The sequence below is a fragment of the Lithobates pipiens genome, unplaced genomic scaffold, assembly GCF_037356315.1.
Source record: "Lithobates pipiens isolate NorthernLeopardFrog02 unplaced genomic scaffold, aLitPip1_a1.2 Scaffold_1, whole genome shotgun sequence".
NCBI lineage: Eukaryota > Metazoa > Chordata > Amphibia > Anura > Ranidae > Lithobates > Lithobates pipiens.
Window position 1 is genome coordinate 122,927,535 of NW_027507685.1, and position 19,221 is coordinate 122,946,755.

Here is a 19,221-nt window from a genome sequence, read left to right on the forward strand (position 1 = left end):
TTAGCAAAAAATACCTTTCCTTCAATAAGCAGCCGCTACAATTTTCTGTAAAATTCAATGCTCTATGTCAGCCTGGAGGCATACAGAACACCCCAGGAATATTTCTGCTTGAAATTGGCACACTGAAGTTTGAACTGAGATACAAGTCAAATAGGTATCCCCTTTTCGAAAACAAAAGTGGAGTTTCTCTTTAAAGCAAACCTTTTTTTGGGGTATTTTTACATCTGTTGAGCTGCATTTTTCTGCACACCACCGCACAGGTATAGTATGAACAGGACACATTTAAGACATTTTCCAAGTGCCCTGTTCACATCATAAGAAGCATAGGCACCTTCTAAGTGTAGCTATTAACCACTTGCCGACCGCCGCACGACGATATACGTCGACAGAATGGCACGGGCAGGCATATGGGCGTATATATACGTCCCTGCCTTCCCGCGGGTGGGGGGCCTGATCGGTCCCGACGAATAGAAATGCTCCGTGACATCACTTCCTCTCCTGTAATGTAAACACAGGAGAGGAAGTGATGTAATCTCTCCTCCGTGTCGGTAGTTTTCGTTCCGGCACTGAGGAGAGAGGATCGGTGAGTTGCACCAACACGACACTACACAGTAGAACATGCCAGGCACACTCACACCCCCCCCTTCACCCCCCGATCACCCCCCCAATTACCCCTGCCCCCCCAGTCACAGTGACACCTATGGTTTATTTTTTATTTTTTTTGCATTGGTGTCATTTGTGACTAATAACTGTTAGGGCAGTTAGGGTTAGCCCCCTTTAGTTCTAATGTACCCCCCTAACCCCCCCAATAAAGGTTTAACCCCGTGATCACCCCCCGTCGCCAGTGTCACTAAGGCTGGGTTCACATTGCAGCGGTTTATGAGAACGAATGTGATTCGCACCGCACTGCAGTGCAAATCACATCCGATCTCTGTGCGATTCGAGTTCAGCCATACAGATAGTATGGCTGAATTCGCGCCGCACCCGCCGCAAATTCGCACGGGACCCTTTTTTTGGTCCGCAGCAGAATCGGATCGCATGGGTGTTCACACCATGCGATCCGAGTTTGCAGATCGCACTGCGATATGCGAACTGATATGGGGGTGTCATTAACATTTCACTGACACTCCCAGCAGTTCGCATAGGGCAGTGTGAACTGCCGCCGGGAGGCATGCGATGTGGGAACCCGCCGCGGATTCGTGGCGTTCCCGCATCGCTCCAGTGTGAACCCAGCCTAATAAGCGTTCATTTTTCTGATCGCTGTATTAGTGTCACAGGTGACGCTAGTTAGGCAGGTAGGTATTTAGGTTCGCCGCAACTTTTTATAGCGCCAGGGACCCCCATATACTACCGCATAAAGCCCCCTGATTGCCCCCTAGTTAACCCTTTCACCAGTGATCACCATATAACTGTTACAGGTGACGCTGGTTGGTTAGTTATTTTTTTATAGTTTCAGGGCACCCGCCATTTATTACCTAGTCTCACTAGTGTACCCCTAAATTTAGGGGTGTCTACTTTCCAAAATGGGATCATTTGGGGGGGGGGGGGGGTTTGTGCCATCTTGCCATTTTATGGCCTTCAAAACTGTAACGCCCTTAGAAAGCCTGAAGGCGGTGCTTGGTTTTCGGGGCCCCGTACGCGGCTAGGCTCCCAAAAAGTCCCACATATGTGGTATCCCCGTACTCAGGAGAAGCAGCAGAATTTATTTTGGGGTGTCATTTCACATATGCCCATAGCATGTGTGAGCAATATATCATTTAGTGACAACTTTGTGTAAAAAAAAATATATATATTTTTTTGTCATTATTCAATCGCTTGAGGCAAAAAAATAAAATATTCAATGGGCTCAACATGCCACTTATCAATTTCCTTAGGGGGGTCTACTTTCCAAAATGGGGTCATTTTGGGGGGTTTTGCACTGCCCTGCCATTTTAGCACCTCAAGAAATGAGGCAGTCGTAAACTAAAAGCTGCGTAAATTCCAGAAAATGTACCTTAGTTTGTAGATGTGACAACTTTTGCGCAAACCAATAAATATACAGTTATTGACTTTTTTTTTACCAAAGACATGTGGCTGAATACATTTTGGCCTAAATGTATGACTAAAATTGAGTTTATTGGATTTTTCTAATAACAAAAAGTAGAAAATATCATTTTTTTTCAAAATTTGCGGTCTTTTTACGTTTATATCGCAAAAAATAAAAATCGCAGAGGCAATCAAATACCATCAAAAGAAAGCTCTATTTGTGGGAAGAAAAGGACGCAAATTTTGTTTGGGTACAACATTGCATGACCGCGCAATTACCAGTTAAAGCAGCGCAGTGCCAAATTGTAAAAAGACCTCTGGTCATTGACCAGCAAAATGGTCCGGTCTGAAAGTGGTTAAGAAAGAATGCTTCTTCAGTTTCTTTCTTCAGACAAGAGGTGATCCCCTATATAACTCCTCCCATATAGGAAGTACTTTAGTTTTTTTTTTACCAGTGTCTGCAAGGTCGATGGCACAGTTTGAGCTCTCTGAGCTCCAGGTCTCTAGTCCTAGAAATGGTTCCAAAATGAATTTAAGGAATTGGCAAATCAGATCCATTTGACTCATGCTTTTATGCTTAGATAAATTGTAACTGAGCCTCGCAAAGACTCCTCAAGATCCTTGAGGTTTTTGCCTGTAATGTGGCCTCTGACCCCTGGACCCTGCAGAGTGGAAATCCCGGACACTACAGCACTAAGGCATTTCCTGCAGGGTGCTGTACATGTCCAAAAGAGTGGACCCTAAACATGAAAAGGGTACCCAGTGCTTGAAGGTCCAGGTGACAGGAACCCGCCATGAAGGGTGAAGATTGGCCCTGCGTCTGCACAGGTAAGTGAAACCCCTTTATTTGTGTGGGGTCTCCCAGTGATTGTAACAATCTGTCAAGCTATCTAAAAGCTGGACACCTGTGTGCGGTGATCATACGGGGGAATCTCGGGCTAGCGGTGGGTGTTTGCAAAGTGTACCTTTTTTGCTTGCGTCTGGCTGTTTACCTGTATTATGGCACGCGACAGTGCGCCATGGCGTACTTGCTTTCACAAAAGCGCTGCTGGGATCAGCAGTTTGGTGGTAATGGTGCGCGCAGCTTCACTGCAAATACGCTGTAACCTTTATATGTGCACATGAAGATTTGCATTGTAGGCGAATACAGTTGTGCCCGTTCGCTGGGACCGTGCACACCCAGCTTATTTTAAACAGTGTAGGCCAAGTATGTGGTGCTTCCAGCAGCTGTGGGACAGAGAAGGCTACAGACACACTCTTTTTTCCTTACCCAGCTCACGTGAGTCACCAGGTGTTTCTTGGCAGGCTAAAGGTGCTTAGCAGGATTGTTGCATAGGGGCTTTGTGAGCCCTATTAAAGGGTCTCCCTTCTGAGGCACGTTAATACCAAGTCCTTTGTGGCTATTAAAATATCTTCCAAAGAGGAGTGGGACTAACCACAGGGAAGGGCACACCTATGTCATCAGTAGTTCCTTATGAACCTAGTCATATCCCTGGTGTTGTATCCCCTGATGGACCAGAGGCTTCTGGACAATCTGAGCCACTGCGCCTATCTTGTATTGTGCCCTAGGTCAACGCTGTTGCTTCACTCTATCACTAAGGATGAACAGTGCTCAGCCCTAGCCAGGTTGGAGTACAGGATTGCTGGCATGATTGCCTCCATCCGGCAGGGTGGAAGGAAGCACGACAGATCCTCCCAAGTCTCCTAGTCTGGAGCAGGAATGGGTTGAGGCTGGGAGCTTGAGGCTGGGAGAAGCTTAACGCTCAGGATTCGGTGGAGTGCCCGGCCGATAAGTCTGCTTCGAGCAATCTGAACAAGATGATATCCAGTCGATGTGCTTCAGTCGCAGAGGGTTTTGATCCTGACTGACCGAAATGGTTCATTCTGCCTTTAAGTTGCCTCTTGCAGAGGTGACTGAGCCCCCCTGAGCCTCTTTGGGATCTCTGAGGCCTCTTCAGGTCGCACAGACTTTCCCTCTATACCCCCTATTGGACAGGACTTTTGTTCCTCCTAAAAGGTTTTCCCTTTCCATGGATGAAAAGTGTTTAAAAAAAATGTAGCATGCCAGCCATAGATGCAGCAGTCTTCCTTAAAGAACTTAACTTGTCCGGTAGACAATGCACAGGGCTTGAAAGACCCCGTTGACAAGAAACTGGAGTTAAAGGCTTCCTGTTCTTTGGCAAGTTCAGCTATTTACCAGTCCATAAAGGATCAGGTCAAACGGCCTAATAGACTTAACCAGGAGGATGATCTGCCTGAAAGATATTCCTTGAGCGCTGTGTTTTGCTGTTGATGCTTTAAAGGATTCAATACAGCAGGTTTATTATCTGGCTCTCTTGTTTGTACATATGCACAGACTTACGGCTTAACTGGTCAGCCAAGCCTCCTTGTAAAACGTTATTGGCAGGTTTCCAGTTTCATGAAGAACATTTATACGGTAATCACTTGGAGAGTAGTGGTTAATGATTCTTACTCCGAATGGTCTAAGGTGATCAGTGGGTACCCCAAGGTTCAGTGCTGAGACCCTTACTTTATAATATCTTTATAAATGATATAGGGTCTGGGATCAAAACATCTCAGTCTTTGCAGATGACACCAAGCTATGCAGTGGAATTACGTCCTTACAGGATGTCTCCAATTTACAAGCCGACCTCATTGCTGTAATTGGGCGACTATGTGGCAGATGATTTTTAATGTTGAGAAATGTAAAGTTATGCACTTGGGGGCTAAATGTGCATGTGAATATGCATCATACATTCTAGGGGGGGGGGGTACAACTGGGGGGATTTATAGTGGAGAAGGATCTGGGGGTTTTGATAGATCATAAGCTCAATAATAGCATGCAATGCCAAGCCACAGTTTCCAAAGCGAGCAAAGTCCTTTCTTTTATTAAGAGCGGTATGGACTCCAGAGAGATATCATTTTGCCCCTGTTCAAAACATTAATAAGACCTCATCTGGACTATGCAGTTCAGTTTTGGGCACCAGTTCTCAAAAAGGATATGATCAACATGTACAAACATATAAGGGGTCCATATAGTGAACTTGGTGTTGAGTTGTTCACTTTACAGTCAACAAAGAGGACAAGGGGGCACTCTTTACATCTAGAGATTGCATATCCCTGATCTAGAGGAAAAGAGATTTCATCTCCAAATAGGTTAAGGTTTTTTCACAGTAAGAGCTATGAAAATGTGGAATAGACTCCCTGAAGAGGTGGTTCTGGCCAGCTCAGTAGATTGCTTTAAGAAAGGCCTGGATTATTTTCCAAGTGTACATAATATAACTGGGTACTAAAATGTATAGGTAAAGTTGATCCGGGGAAAATCAGATTGCCTCTCGGGGGATCAGGAAGAAATGTTTTCCCCTGCTTTAGCAAATTGGATCATGCTCTGCTGGGGTTTTTTTTGCCTTCCTCTGGATCAACTGTGGGTATAGAATTGGGTATATGGGATTGTATGATTTTTTTTTTTTGTGGTTGAACTGGATGGACTTGTGTCTTTCAACCTATGTAAGTGGGTCACCTCAATTATCTCTCGCGGTTACAAGCTGGAGTTGCGTGGGGGTTCCCTCTCAGAGGTTTCCAAGATCCAGCGTTCCCTCGGATCCTCCAAAAAACGTATTGCTTCAGGCACTACATTATCTAGTGCATCAAAGAGTGACTGTAGGAGGTTCCTGTATTCAAAAAAAGGCAGTGTTTTACGCAAACCTGTTTACGGTTCAGAAACCAAACAGGGACACAAGGCCCATTTTGGACCTAAGGTCCCTGAACAGGTATCTATTGGTACAGTCCTTTTGGATGGAGTATGTCCGCTCAGTAGTAACCTCACTCTAGAGGGGAGACTTTCTAGCCTCTATTGATATAAAAGACATGCATTTACATGTACCCATCTTTCAGCCTCAGGAGGTTCCCATGTTTTGCAGTAGAGGAATGTCATTTTCAGTTTGTGGCTCTACCCTTCGAGCTTGCTACAGCTCCCCAGGTGTTCAAAGGTCCTAGTACCAGTACTGGGTCTTTTAAGGGCTCAAGGGATTCTGGTGCTCGGGTATCTGGACGACCTCCTGCTCAGATCACTCAGTAGAGGCTCTAGAACAGAGCATAATATACACATAAATACTGAAAAGTCAGCCTCGAGACCAGCTCAAGTCTAAAGTATTTAGGATTGATCCTAAAACACGGTCCAAGCAAGAGTATTCTTGCTACCCGTAAGGATCTGTGCCTTGAAGGATCAGGTGTGTCAGATAAGGGGCAACAGACAACCCTCCAGTTGGCTCTATACGAGTCTTCTAGGGAGGATGGTATCCTTTGAGGCAGTACCCTAGGCCCAGTTCCATTCCAGAACCTTACAAGACATCTCGTTGGCTTGGAACAGAGGAAGAAATGCCCTGGATTATCCAATGTGCTTTTCTCCTCAGGCATGCTCAAGCCTAAACTGGTGGTTGCAGGATCAGAACCTGCGAAAGGGAGAGTCCTTTCTCCTGATAACTTGGAGAGTACAGACTACAGATGCCAGTCTCTCGGGCTGGGGAGCAACCCTAGACGGGCTCTCAGCTCAGGGGAAATGGTCAGGGACAGAGCAGACCTTGCCCATCAACGTCCTAGAATTACGGGCAGTATGTCTGGCCCTACAGTCCTGGATGGTGGAGCTTCAGCACTGCCCCATCAGGGTTCAGTTAGTCAATGCCACGGCAGTGGCCTATATAAATCACCAAGGGGGTACAAGGAGTCATTCAGCACTGAAGGAGGTGAGCTACATACTAGCCTAGGCAGAGAGACATGTGCCAATTATATTTGCAGTCTATATCCCAGGGAGTAGAGAACTGGAAGGCAGATTATCTCAGCAGCCAGCAGATCTGCCTGGGGGAATGATCCCTACACCCAGGTGTTCCAGGAAATTTGCCAACGTTGGGGATGGCCAGAGGTAAACCTACTAGCATCCAGATTCAACAATAAGCTACAGCAGTTTGTGTCTCAAACAAGAGATCCTCTGGCAATTGGAGCAGATGCTCTGATAGTTCAATGGAGCCAGTACTCCCTGGTTTATGCTTTTCCTCCAATCCCTCTCCTTCCACATTTGTTGCACAGGATCCAGAGAGGGGATTCCAGTCATTCTGGTGGCACCAGCCTGACCCAGAAAGCCCTGGTTCCCAGAGATTGTGAGACTGACAAGACAGGCTACAGATGTTTCCACGTCACCCCGATCTTCTGTCTCAAGGTCCTATATTCCACCCCAATTTAGTCTAAATCTGATATGGCTATTGAAGCCAGGGTGTTAAAAGGACCATGGCATCTCAGGACCAGTGGTGTCTACTCTAGTGAATGCTAGAAAAGCTGTAACTAGGAAGATTTATCATAAGGTCTGGAAGACTTGTATTGCTTGGTGTGAAGCCAGAAAATGGCATCCTCAGAAATATGTGATTGGGAGAATTCTCTTTTCTACAGTGAGCTGTGGAAATCAAATTGGCTTTGAATACAGAGTCAAGTTTCGGCCCCATCAGTATTCTTCCAAAGGCATTTAGCCTCCCATTCACTGATCCAAACCTTTATGTAGGGGGCCAACTCGCTTACTTTCCCCCTATTAGGTCACCTATGTGTACTTGGGACTTGACCTTTGTGCTGTCTGTGTTACAGAAACCACCGTTTGAACCTATTAAGGAAATTCCATTAGACTTGCTGTCACGCAAGCTAGTCTTCCTGATGGCTATCACCTCGACTAGAAGGGTGTCGGAGCTGGCAGCTCTTTCATACAGGGAACCGTACTTTATTGTTCACCCGACAGTGGTGTTACGACCTGTTCCATCCTTTTTGGAAAAATGGTGTCGGCCTTTCATTTAACCACTGAACAACCGGCCCATAGCCGAATGATGGCTACAGGGCGGTTGCTCAACTCTGGGTGGACGTACTATGACATCCTCCCAGAATTCTGCACACTCGAGAGCATCCGTGACCGCCGAGTCCACAGGACCCGGGGCATCACAGATCACAGTAAACGGCCACTCATTGCAGCCGTTTATCATGTGATCGCTCTGTCAAATAACGGAGTGATCACTTGTAAACAAACCGGCATCATGGCATGATGCTGGTTCTTCCCTCCCCTCTCTGTACCGCTCGGTACAGTGGAGGGGAGAGATTGGTGACAGCAGTGCTGTGGGCTAGATCTGTAGTGAACACAGCGCTGCTCACTGACAATTAACCCGGTTGTACTCATCCGTACTCGGTCTCTGTATGTGACCAGGCTGTGGAAGTCTCACATGTGGTATCGCCGTACTCAGGAGTAGAAGAATCTATTTTGGGGTGTCATTTTTGGTATGTACATGCTATGTGTTAAAAATATTGTATACATGGACAACTTTGTGTTTAAAAAAAAAAAATATGCATTTTAACCACTTCCCGCCCGCCGGCCGTCATATGGAGTCCTTGACTTTGTGCGGGGCTATCTGAATGATGCCTGTAGCTACAGGCATCATTCAGTTATCAGCTGGCGATTCCCTACACCATAAGAATGATCATAGCGGCTGTTACGCTGTTTGAGTGTTCTTACAGGAGGCAAGAGGGGACATCCACCACCACCCGATGCTTCTACCGACTCGCCAATACATTCGAAGCCAGAATTTCTTTTTTATTTATTTATTTTTTTGTTTCAGGCTTCCCAGTCTAGAGGTGAGATGTGGGGTCTTATTGACCCTATATCTCACTGTAAAGAGGACCTGTCATGCCATATTCCTATTACAAGGGATGTTTACATTCCTTGTAATAGGAATAAAAGTGATCAAAAAAATGTATATTTGAGGAAAAAAAAAAAAAGTGTCAAACTAAAATAAAGTAAAACAATAAGATTTAATTTTGGCCCTAGACCTCCTCCAACTCAAAACATGTAACCATTAAAAATTTTTAAAGCGTCGCCTATGGGGATTCTTAAGTAGCGACGTTTGGCGCCATTCCATGAGCGTGTGCAATTTTGAAGGGCGACATGTTAGGTATCCATTTTCTCAGCGTAACTTCATCTTTCACATTATGCAAAAGAATTGGGCTAACTTTACTGTTTTTTTTTTTTTTAAGCACAACAGTTTTTTCCAAAAACACGTTCGAAAAATTGCTGCAAAAATACAGTGCGAGATAAAAAAAGTTGCAACGACCACCATTGTATTCTCTAAGGTCTTTTCTAAAAAAGCATATATAATGTTTTGGGGTTCTAGGTCATTTTCTAGCAAATATATGATGATTTTTACATGTAGGAGAGAAATGTCAGAATTGGCCTGGGTGCTCCAGAACGCCTGATGGTGCTCCCTGCATGTTGGGCCTCTGTGTGGCCATGCTGTGTAAGTCTCTCACACGTGGTATTGCAGTACTCCTGAGTAATAGCAGAATGTGTTTTGGGGTGTAATTTGTGATATGCATATGCTGTGTGTGAGAAATAACCTGATAATGACAATTTTGTGAAAAAGGAAAAAAAAAAAAAAGAATTTTTCTTCGTTTGTTATAAAATTTAGTAGATAAGTAATTTTTCTTCATACATTTTTGGCCAAAATTTATACTACTACATATCTTTGGTAAAAATAAGTACAAATTGGTGGATATTATTTGGTCTGTGTGAGAGTCCACAAGCTATGGTGCCAATATCTGAAAATTGATCACACCTGAAGTACTGGCAGCCTATCATTTGAGACCCTAACATGCCAGAAATATACAAATACCCCCCAAATGACCTTTTTGGAAAGAAGACATTCCAAGGTATTTAGTAAGAGACATGATGAGTTTTTTGAAGTTGTAATTTTTTCCCACAATTCTTTGCAAAATCAAGATTTTATTTTTACAGAATTTTCGGTCTTTTCTTATAGCACAAAAAAAAAAAAAACCCAGCTGTGATTAAATACCAAATACAAGCTCTATTTGTGTGAAAAATTTTTCATATAGGTACAGTGTTGCATGACTAATTGTCATTCAAAATGTGAGAGCACTGAAAGCTGAAAATTGTTCTGGTTATTAGGGGGGGTTTAAGTGCCCAGTGGTTAAATCAGGACATTTTGCTTTTTTCTCTCATTGTTGTTCGGCATTCTTTGGATGTTGACGAGTTGACGAGTCAGTCAAGGTTTATTTATTTGTCTAGATCTGCGAAGATCCAAGGATCGGACTTTGTTTTATCAAAAGGACCCAAGAAGGGGCAGGCAGCTTCCAAAGCTTCCATTGCCAATTGGGTTTGTCAATTGATCATTCAGGCCTACGGTATGAAACAAAGCTCCTCCCTTTAGAGCACATTCTACCAGGGGTGTAGGAACCTCCTGGGCTTTTTACCATCAGGTATCTGTGGCTCAGATTTGTAAGGCTGCTACCTGGTCTTCAGTGCAAAACTTTATGGCCTTACTACCAAAAAGTACTGGATCCCAGGGTCCAGCTCTCTAAAAGAGAAGCGTTGCAAGCAAAACCTTGTTTCTTCGGACAAGAGGCCCGGGTACCATTAATTTAGCCCATTAAAAGGACATCAGAACAGATCTGGTCAGCATGGCTAGCCCCAGCAGGGAAGCTTCCAGTGGAGCTCAGCACATCTTTACTCGTGACCAACACCTGAGACACTGGCGAAAAAAAACCTGACTCCCCCCTAGTAGTGGGAGGGGTTATATAGGGAGTACACTTCTTGTCAGTGTCCATCACCTATCAGTGGCCCTAAAACCCACATAGTAATGTAACTACTATGGCTCTCTGTCCCCTGATGTAAGAAAATAAATAATATCACTTTAAGCACAACCATATGCGCTTTATTCCGCGTCTCCAAATTCTTATCTTTAGTTCTTGATTTGCTATATTGTATACCTTCTCCATATACTCATTCCAGAAACCTCCTCCTGGCCATGGCAGCATCACCCTTCCCTGCCTGGCTGGAACCCATTACCCACCTGGGTGCACTCCGCCATCAGAATAAATCTTGGGACGATGGCAGGGATGTTCTTCTGGTAGTAGATGCTGTGTGATACTTTCTGCAGGAGAGGCTCCTCAGGGGTGACGCAATGTAGAATTATGCCTTGGCCCAAGAAGGAATGTTTAAAGGTCAGAAACACTATTCCAGGTCCAACCTGAAGAGAGAAGACATAGGGTCTGTGAAGCGCAGGGAGTACCAGATGAACTCACAAGATGCAATCAAAAGCAGCAAACCTAATGTAAACCAGTAACCATCACCAACCAATCTGAATAGTTTAAAAAAAATCCAATTGCTTACAATTTCAAGCAACTGATCTGAAGATGCTCTTTGCATTTCCAAAGTAAAAGCTGAGGGATTTAGCTTCAACTTCAGTAATTAGGACTAAAGGATTTTTTTTTTTTTAAATCAAACGAGTCATAGGATGCATGAAATATGAAGTACCTGTGCTGTCAAGTTTCAGTACACCTTACTCAAATGTATAACTCCCAGCGTCAGCTAGGTGACCCTTCTATAGGGGTTACTAATGTACTAATGAGCCATGATACATACAGTGCCTTTAAAAAGTATTCATATCCCTTGAAATTTTCCACATTGTCATATTGCAACCAAAAATGTAAAATGTATTTTATTGGGATTTTACGAGATAGGCCAACAAAGTGACAATTGTGAAGTGGAAGGAAAATTAAAAAATGGTTTTAAAAATTTACAAATGAATAGCTGAAGTGTGGCATGCATTTGTATTCAGTCCCCTTTACTCTGATACCCCTAACTAAAATCTAGTGGAACCAATTGCTTTTGAGAAGTCACCTAATTAGTAAATAGAGTTCACCCATGTGTGTAATTTAATCTCAGTATAAATATAACCGTTTTGTAAAGCCCTCAGAGGTTTGTTAGAGAACCTTTGTGAACAAACAGCATCGTGAAGGCTAAAGAGCAGACCAGACAGGTCAGAGATAAAGTGAAGTTTAAAGCAGGGTCAGGTTATAAAAATATCCCAAGCTTTGAGCATCTCACAGAGCACTGCTCAATCCATCAGCCGAAAATGGCAAAGTTTGGTACAACTGCAAACCTCCCACGACATGGCTGTCCACCTAAACTAACAGGCCAGGAAAAGAGCATTCATTGGTGAAGCAGCCAAGAGGTCCATGGTAACTCTGGAGGAGCTGCAGAGATCCACAGCTCAGGTGGGAGAATCTGTCCATTTTGTTAGTCAAATCTGGCCGTTATGGAAGAGTGGCAAGAAGAAAGCAATTGTTAAAAGAAAGCCATAAGTCGTTCCGTTTTCAGTTTGCAAGAAGCCATGTGGGAGACACGGGAAAGAGGTGGAAAAAGGTGCTCTGGTCAGATGAGAACAAAATTGAACTTTTTGGCCTAAAAGCAGGACGCTGTGTGGTGGAAAACGAATACTGCACATCACCCTGAACACACTGTGAAACATGGCGATGACAGCATCATGTTGTGGGGATGCTTTTCTTCAGCAGGGACAGAGAAACTGGTCAGTTGATAGGATGATGGATTGAGCCAAATGCAGGGCAATCTTAGAAGAAAACCCATTAGTATGTAAAAGACTGGAGGTTCACCTTCCAGTAGGACAATGACCCTAAACATACAGCCAGAGCTACAATTGAATGGTTTAGATCAAAGCATATTCATGTGTTAGAATGGCCCAGTCAAAGTTCAGACCTAAATCCAATTGAGAATCTGTGACAAAACCTGAAAATTGCTTGGAGAGCTGAAAGGTGAAAGGTGGTTCTACAAAGTATTGACTGATTACAAATGCACGCCACATTTTTCTCATATTTGTAAAAATAGTTTAACAATTTAAAATTTGCCTTCCACTTCACAATTATGTGCCACTTTGTGTTGGTCTATCACATACAATCCTAATAAAATACATCTACTATTTTTGTTGTAACATGACAATGTGGAAAATTTCAAGGGACATGAAAACCTTTTCAAGGCACTGTACACATGTCATAACGGAGGAAGCTTCTATACATTCCTACACAGCAGAAAACCAGGACCACTTACCTGACGAGCAACAACATCCACATCAAGCAGTGAGAAATGTCTCCCAAAAACCAGTGAGGCATGTTTAAGCGTCATTTTAGAACAATGCTTGTTGGGGGCTGGCTCTGACTCCCACTGAACCTGAGGGCAGAGGAAAAAGTCAAACGATACAATGCCCAAACAGTGCATTCTGTTAGGTTTGTAGGATTAAAAAGGACCACAATGGCTTATAGGTACACATTTAGACTTGTTCTTTAACTGCTTGCTGACCAGCCGCCATAGTTATACGGTGGCAGGTCGGCTCTCCTGCACAAATCGCCGTAGCTCTAAAGCGGCGTTTGTGGAAGCCTGCCCACGAGTCGGGCGGACTATGTCCACCGACGCTCCACGATCGCTGTATACAGAGGCAGAATGAAGATCTGTTTTTGTAAACTAGGCAGATCCCCATTGACAGGATACACGAGAGCTACTGTTCTGAATGATCGGGAACAGTGATCTCTGACATGTCCCTGCAGCCCATCCCCCTACAGTTAGAACACGCTGAGGGAACACATTTAACCCCTTGATTGCCCCCTGTGTTAATCCCTTCCCATGACACTTACACAGTAATCAGAGGCTATTTATAGCACTAATCGCTGTATAAAGGTCAATGGTCCCGAAAAGTGTCTGATCTGTCCGCCACAATATCACATTCCCGCTAAAAATGCTATAAATCTATCCCCTATTTTGTAGACGCTATAACTTTTGCGCAAACCAATCAATATACTCCTATTGCAAATTTTGTTTTACCAAAAATATGTAGAACATTATACATCGGCCTAAACCGATGAATACATTCCTTTACCTTTAGTTTTGGATGTATTACAACCAAAAAAAAGTTTAAATTGTTGCCCTTTCTTGGTTTATAGCGCAAGACAATCAAATGCCACTAAAAGAATGCTCTATTTGTGGGGGGAAAAAAAACCCAAAAAACCCATTGACAATTTTGTTTGGGTACAGCGTCGCATACCTAGATGTATGGGAGGAGCATAAACAGATTTTTTAAATCTGATTTGTTTACAGTCCTGTAATCGCATTCATGGGACGGCAAAGACCTAGAAAAGGCACATCTTTCAAGAGTCAAGACCAGGACAGTCTTACCTTCCACGTGTGTCTCAGAAATTCCCACACCTTTGACTTTGTGTATCGCAAGTCAATCCCACTCAGGATGCTGGGCTCATGCAGAAAAGCAAGGTGCGCAATGTCCGCTGCGTTCTCTGGTATTTCCTGTAATGAGTGAATTGGGGTGAAAACACTGCTCCATAAATACAGTAAGTGTTGTCACACTAGGACAGGATGTATGAAAGGCAGACTCACCAGGTGAAAGCCTAAAGAAAAACTAATGAAGCCATCACATCTAAGGATTGGCAAGCTGAAATACATTACCATTTTTGATAGGGTTTACAGTGAAGAAAATTGTTTAATCCCTGTGGAAAAATGATCCCCTGCAGATTTTCTAAATTTTCCCACTTAAAGAAATGAAGGGTCTAGAATTGTGATCATAGCTGTATTTTAAATGATCGAGGCAGAATACCAACCAAAAATCCAGAAAAAACACGATACAAAAGTTATAACTTGCCGTTAGAAGTTGCCGTTCAGTGAGTAAAATAAGCATTTGATCTATCAATTCTGGCTCCCACTGACTGGCTACAGTATGTACTTATGTGGTACACAGATTAGTCATGTCAATTTAAGGTGCTCCTAACGACAACTGTGCATAAAAGACATCTGTCCTCAGAATCGCTCTTGCATTCAAACCCTATCATGGACACGACCAAAGAGCTGTCAAAGGACATCAGGGACAAGATTGTAGACCTGCAGGACCATTAGCAAAGCTTGGTGAGGAGACAACTGTTGGAGTGATTATTCGCAAATAGAAGGAAGACAAAATAACTATAAACTACCCTCGGGCTGGAGCTACATGCAAGATTTTTCCTCATGGGGCAAGGATGATCATGAGAAAAGTGAGGGATTGGCCCAGAACTATACGGAAGGAGCTTGTGAATGATTGAGGGATTTGGGACCAGTCAAACCATTGCTAACACAATACGCTGCCATGGATTGAAATTCGACAGCACCTGCAAGGTCCCCCACCTCAAGAAGGCACATTTATTGACCTGTCTGAAGTTTGCCAATGAACATGTAGCCATGGCCCCACCCCCTAGAGGCCTAATGGTGACCTCCAGAGTCAGGGAGAGCCGACATCCATCTTCAGTGTGGGTTACTAGGCATAGTGGATGTGGTGTAGCTTGTAGGAGTTTTTCTATTCTGACCATCCTATGAGGCTGTAGGACACCTGACCTTGTCAACTGGCCATGCTGATTACATGCACACTCCCAAGAGAGAAAAACCTCTCTAGTAAGGCACACCAAACTGAGCATGTGCAGAGTGACTCCAAAGGCTCGGTACTATCAGGAGATGGATTGGGGACAGTGGAAGAAAAGGAGGTCCAGAGAAGACAGGATCAAGCAGCCCTTTGACAAAATGTGGAGGATTACCCCTCCGGTTCTACAGTGAGTATAACAAGCATGCTTAACTGCATACAGACCGATTTTACTGTTCTGGGTTTATCAACACTAAGGATTTTGAGAAAACCTATAAAGAGCGTGGACCAAAATGCCTTCCGTGATGTGTGCAAACCTGGTCACCACCTACAACAAATGTCTGACCTCTGTGCTTGCCAACTGGGTTTCTCCACCAAGTACTAAATCATTTTGCTTGGGGATCAAATACTTAATTTTACTCACTGAAAGGAAACTTAATTTATAAACATTTGTATCATGCGTGTTTTTCTGGATTTTTGGTTAAATTCTGTCTCGAACATTTAAAAACACACCTTTTTCCTCACTGTATATGCACTTCCTCACGTGTCCGCCATAATGTCGCAGTCACAATAAAAATCACTGATCGCCGCCATTACTAGTAAAAAAAAAATATATATATACACATGATAAAAGTGCCATAAAACTATCCCCTATTTTGTAGACGCTATAACTTGCACAAACCAAACGCTTATTGCAATTTTTTTTACCAAGAATATGTAGAAGAATATGTATTGGCCTAAACTGAGGAAATTTTTTATATATATATTTTTGGGAGATATTTATCATAGAAAAATATTTTAAAAAAATGTGTTTTCTTCAATTGTCGCTCTTTTTTGTTTATAGCCCAAATAAAAACCACAGGGGTGATCAAATACCACCAAAAGAAAGCTCTATTTGTGGGAAAAAAAGGACACCAATTTTATTTCGGAGCCACAACGCATGACCGCGCAATTGTCAGTTAAAGTGACACAATGCCGAATTGCAAAGAGGTGCTTGGTCCTTTAGCTGGAAAATGGTCCGGGGCTTAAGTGGTTAATCTGCCTTATATATCACTTTAAAAGTAGAATGTCTTTACAGCCCATAATGGTAATTAAATATTTCAACTTCCCAAACTGCAGATTTTTTTTTTTCCTATTTGCATAGAGCAGGGAGGGTTAGCATCTGTCAGGATTTGTTTATCTGCCTCTACTGGGGAGCTTTCCAATAAATTACGACAAGACTAGAGTAGGGAAGGGTTATAACGTGTTTTTATAGTGGTCAGAGCCTTTTCTTCTTAGTGACACCCCCTCCCTGGCACTACAGGAAGATTTTAACATGGCAAATTTTACCTATCCCATTATTCAAAGCTCAACCACTTAGTTACTGAGCCCATTTCTGAGATTTGGTGTTTAAAAGTTAAGTTTTTTTTTTTGCTAGAAAATTACTTGGAATCCACACACACACACACATTTTTTTTCTAACACCCTAGAGAGTAAAATGGTGGTCGTTGCAATACTTTTATATTGTGAAATATGTTACGCCGAGTAAATTCATACCCAACATGTCACACTTTCATTGTGGTCTCTCGTGGAATGGCGACAAACTTTTACCCTTTAAATTCTCCATAGGCAATGTTTAAAAAAATTCTACAGGTTGAATGTTTTGAGCTACAGAGGAGGTCTAGGGCTATAAATATTGCTCTAGCGATCGCTGCGATACCTCACGTGTGGGTTTGAACACCGCTTCTTTATGCGATCGCTAATCACGTATGCGTTCACTTCTGCGGGCGAGCTTGGCAGGACAGGGCGCGTTTTTTTTTCTTATTTTTTTACCTTTTATTTGTTCACTGTTCTGTAAAAAAAAAAAAAAAAAAAAGTGCCACTTTTATTCCTATTATATGGAATGTAAACATCCCTTGTAATAGAAAAAAAAGCATGAAAGGACCTCTTAAATATGAGATCTGGGTTCAAAAAGACCTCAGATCTCATTTACACTAAAATGCAAAAAAATAAAAAATAAAAAAAAAGTAATTTGGAAAAAAATGTCCCTTTAAGAGGTATGGGCAGAAGTGACGTTTTGACGTCGCTTGCGCCCTGCAGTCTCATGGAGACGGGTGGGGTCATCTTCCCCTTACCCGTCCCCATGCACAGCTAGGGAATGGACCGCTGCTGCCGACGGGTACCGGAGCGTGGCGGGGGGCCCTCTCCAACCACCAATAAAAGTGGTCTCTGTGGCGGATTCGCCGCAAGATCACTTATCTGAAAGAGCATCGCCAGCTCATATAGAGGATACCGGGGTTATGGTAGCCAGCTGCTACCATAACGTTATTCCTCTTCAAAGACAGGACGTTCAAAAACGTCCTACAGGAAAGGAAGTGGTTAAAGAACGACATTAAAGTAGAACTAAAAGAAAAAAACTGAGCAGGCAACACTTTGTTATAGAAGAGACATGCAATGTCTAACCTTTACCTGTCTGATAATAGTCTATTGAATGCACACTGAGCTGGGGGATGTGCAGCTTAAAACGGATTCCCGTGCACATGTGCAAGATAGTGCCACCATGCCCAAAAGGCCAAGAACTCAGCGTCCGAAAGAACTAGGAGGCAAAGATGGAGAACATTCCCACTTTCAAGGTTGGGAGGTGCCCATTTTGTGCTGCCCTGGAAGATGCTTCACATGTATTGGGAAGCAGCAATCACAGAATGTTCATTGAAAGGCAGGGGTGGTTATAAGCCAAAAAAGCAAAAACTCCTGTAGCAGGTCAAGACCCATAATGGGTTGTAGTGCTATTGGAACGATTCCACTGTGAAACAAATGCCCTCGTAGGAGAGGGAGAATCACTGAATCAACTGCTAACCAATCTTACAAATACATTTCTAAGCAGCCAAGTTCAGCTTTGAAAATCACAGGCAACACTGAAATAAATAAATGTACAATAGGCCCAATACTCACCTCTATGTGTGCATTAACATGGTGTTCGGTGCGCCCCCTGTATACCCACTCCTTACTGGTGATTTCCTCCTGTTCAGGGATGGTCCAAGTGGGCTCAATACGGTCACAGTGATACCATACAAACACCATTCCATTTACCTCACAGCTTGGCCAGGTCTTAATCTTGGCAAACTCGGGCACTGAAACGCATAAAAAAAAACAACTTTGTTATATACAGCAAATTACAGAAAAGGTTTTAAAAAAAAAAGCCATGTGAAAAACTGGAAATGACAAAAAATACTTTTACTACAAGTCACCTGTCCCCTAACCACTTAAAATATAGGTATGGGGAAAGGGACACCCCGCTGTTATCTCCCACAAAGCACACTTTAATGCTTGATTAACCAATCGCCATGCTCAGACCAGTCATCCAGCAAGGTTTCTTGTGAGGCACAGGGTATGCCTATGCAAAAACAGTCAGAAAGTCAGCGTTACCTTGGTGGTTATTTACAATGCTAGCGTTCATTTATTTGCTCTCAGTACAAGATTACTTTCAACCTATATCAAGTGTATTGTATTTTTAAAAACCCAGCATAGCCTGTGGGCAATTTGGGCAGAGCAATGACATTTTTTTTTATGCTCTATTCTTGTAGCCAAATGTACATTCAGAACTGGATTATAGTACACATCCAGTTTATTATCAAGCCAATTAATCCAAATTGCATACAGTAGTTTCAGATCAATGCAGCATATTGCAATCCATAGCTGCTATGAAGCAGTGCTTATGGACAGTTTCAATGGAACTATACACCCTTTGGTGACATGGACTAAAATTGCTTATGGCATTTTAGTTAGTGGATTTGCACACATTTCATCTGACAATATTTGAAATGCTGTCCAGCTACTAGATATTTGCAAAAATCAAACACTGCATAGCCAAAATTGCATCTTGATTTTAAGCTTACCATAGATGGTTGGCATTTGGAAATTGGCTGGTTCAGTG

General features: G+C 43.0%; 1 protein-coding gene across 1 annotated transcript in view; it reads right to left on the reverse strand.

Moving 5' to 3' along the window:
• LOC143974379 (cholesterol 7-desaturase nvd-like) overlaps positions 1 to 19,221 on the reverse strand; it is a 55,255-nt gene that overhangs the window by 7,268 nt on the left and 28,766 nt on the right. The window contains exons 3-6 of the mRNA XM_077475679.1: positions 18,240 to 18,418; positions 14,087 to 14,212; positions 12,968 to 13,087; positions 10,914 to 11,090 (exon numbers count right to left, since the gene is read on the reverse strand). Coding sequence (XP_077331805.1) covers positions 10,914 to 11,090; positions 12,968 to 13,087; positions 14,087 to 14,212; positions 18,240 to 18,418 — 602 coding nt within the window. The remainder of the gene's footprint in view (positions 1 to 10,913; positions 11,091 to 12,967; positions 13,088 to 14,086; positions 14,213 to 18,239; positions 18,419 to 19,221) is intronic.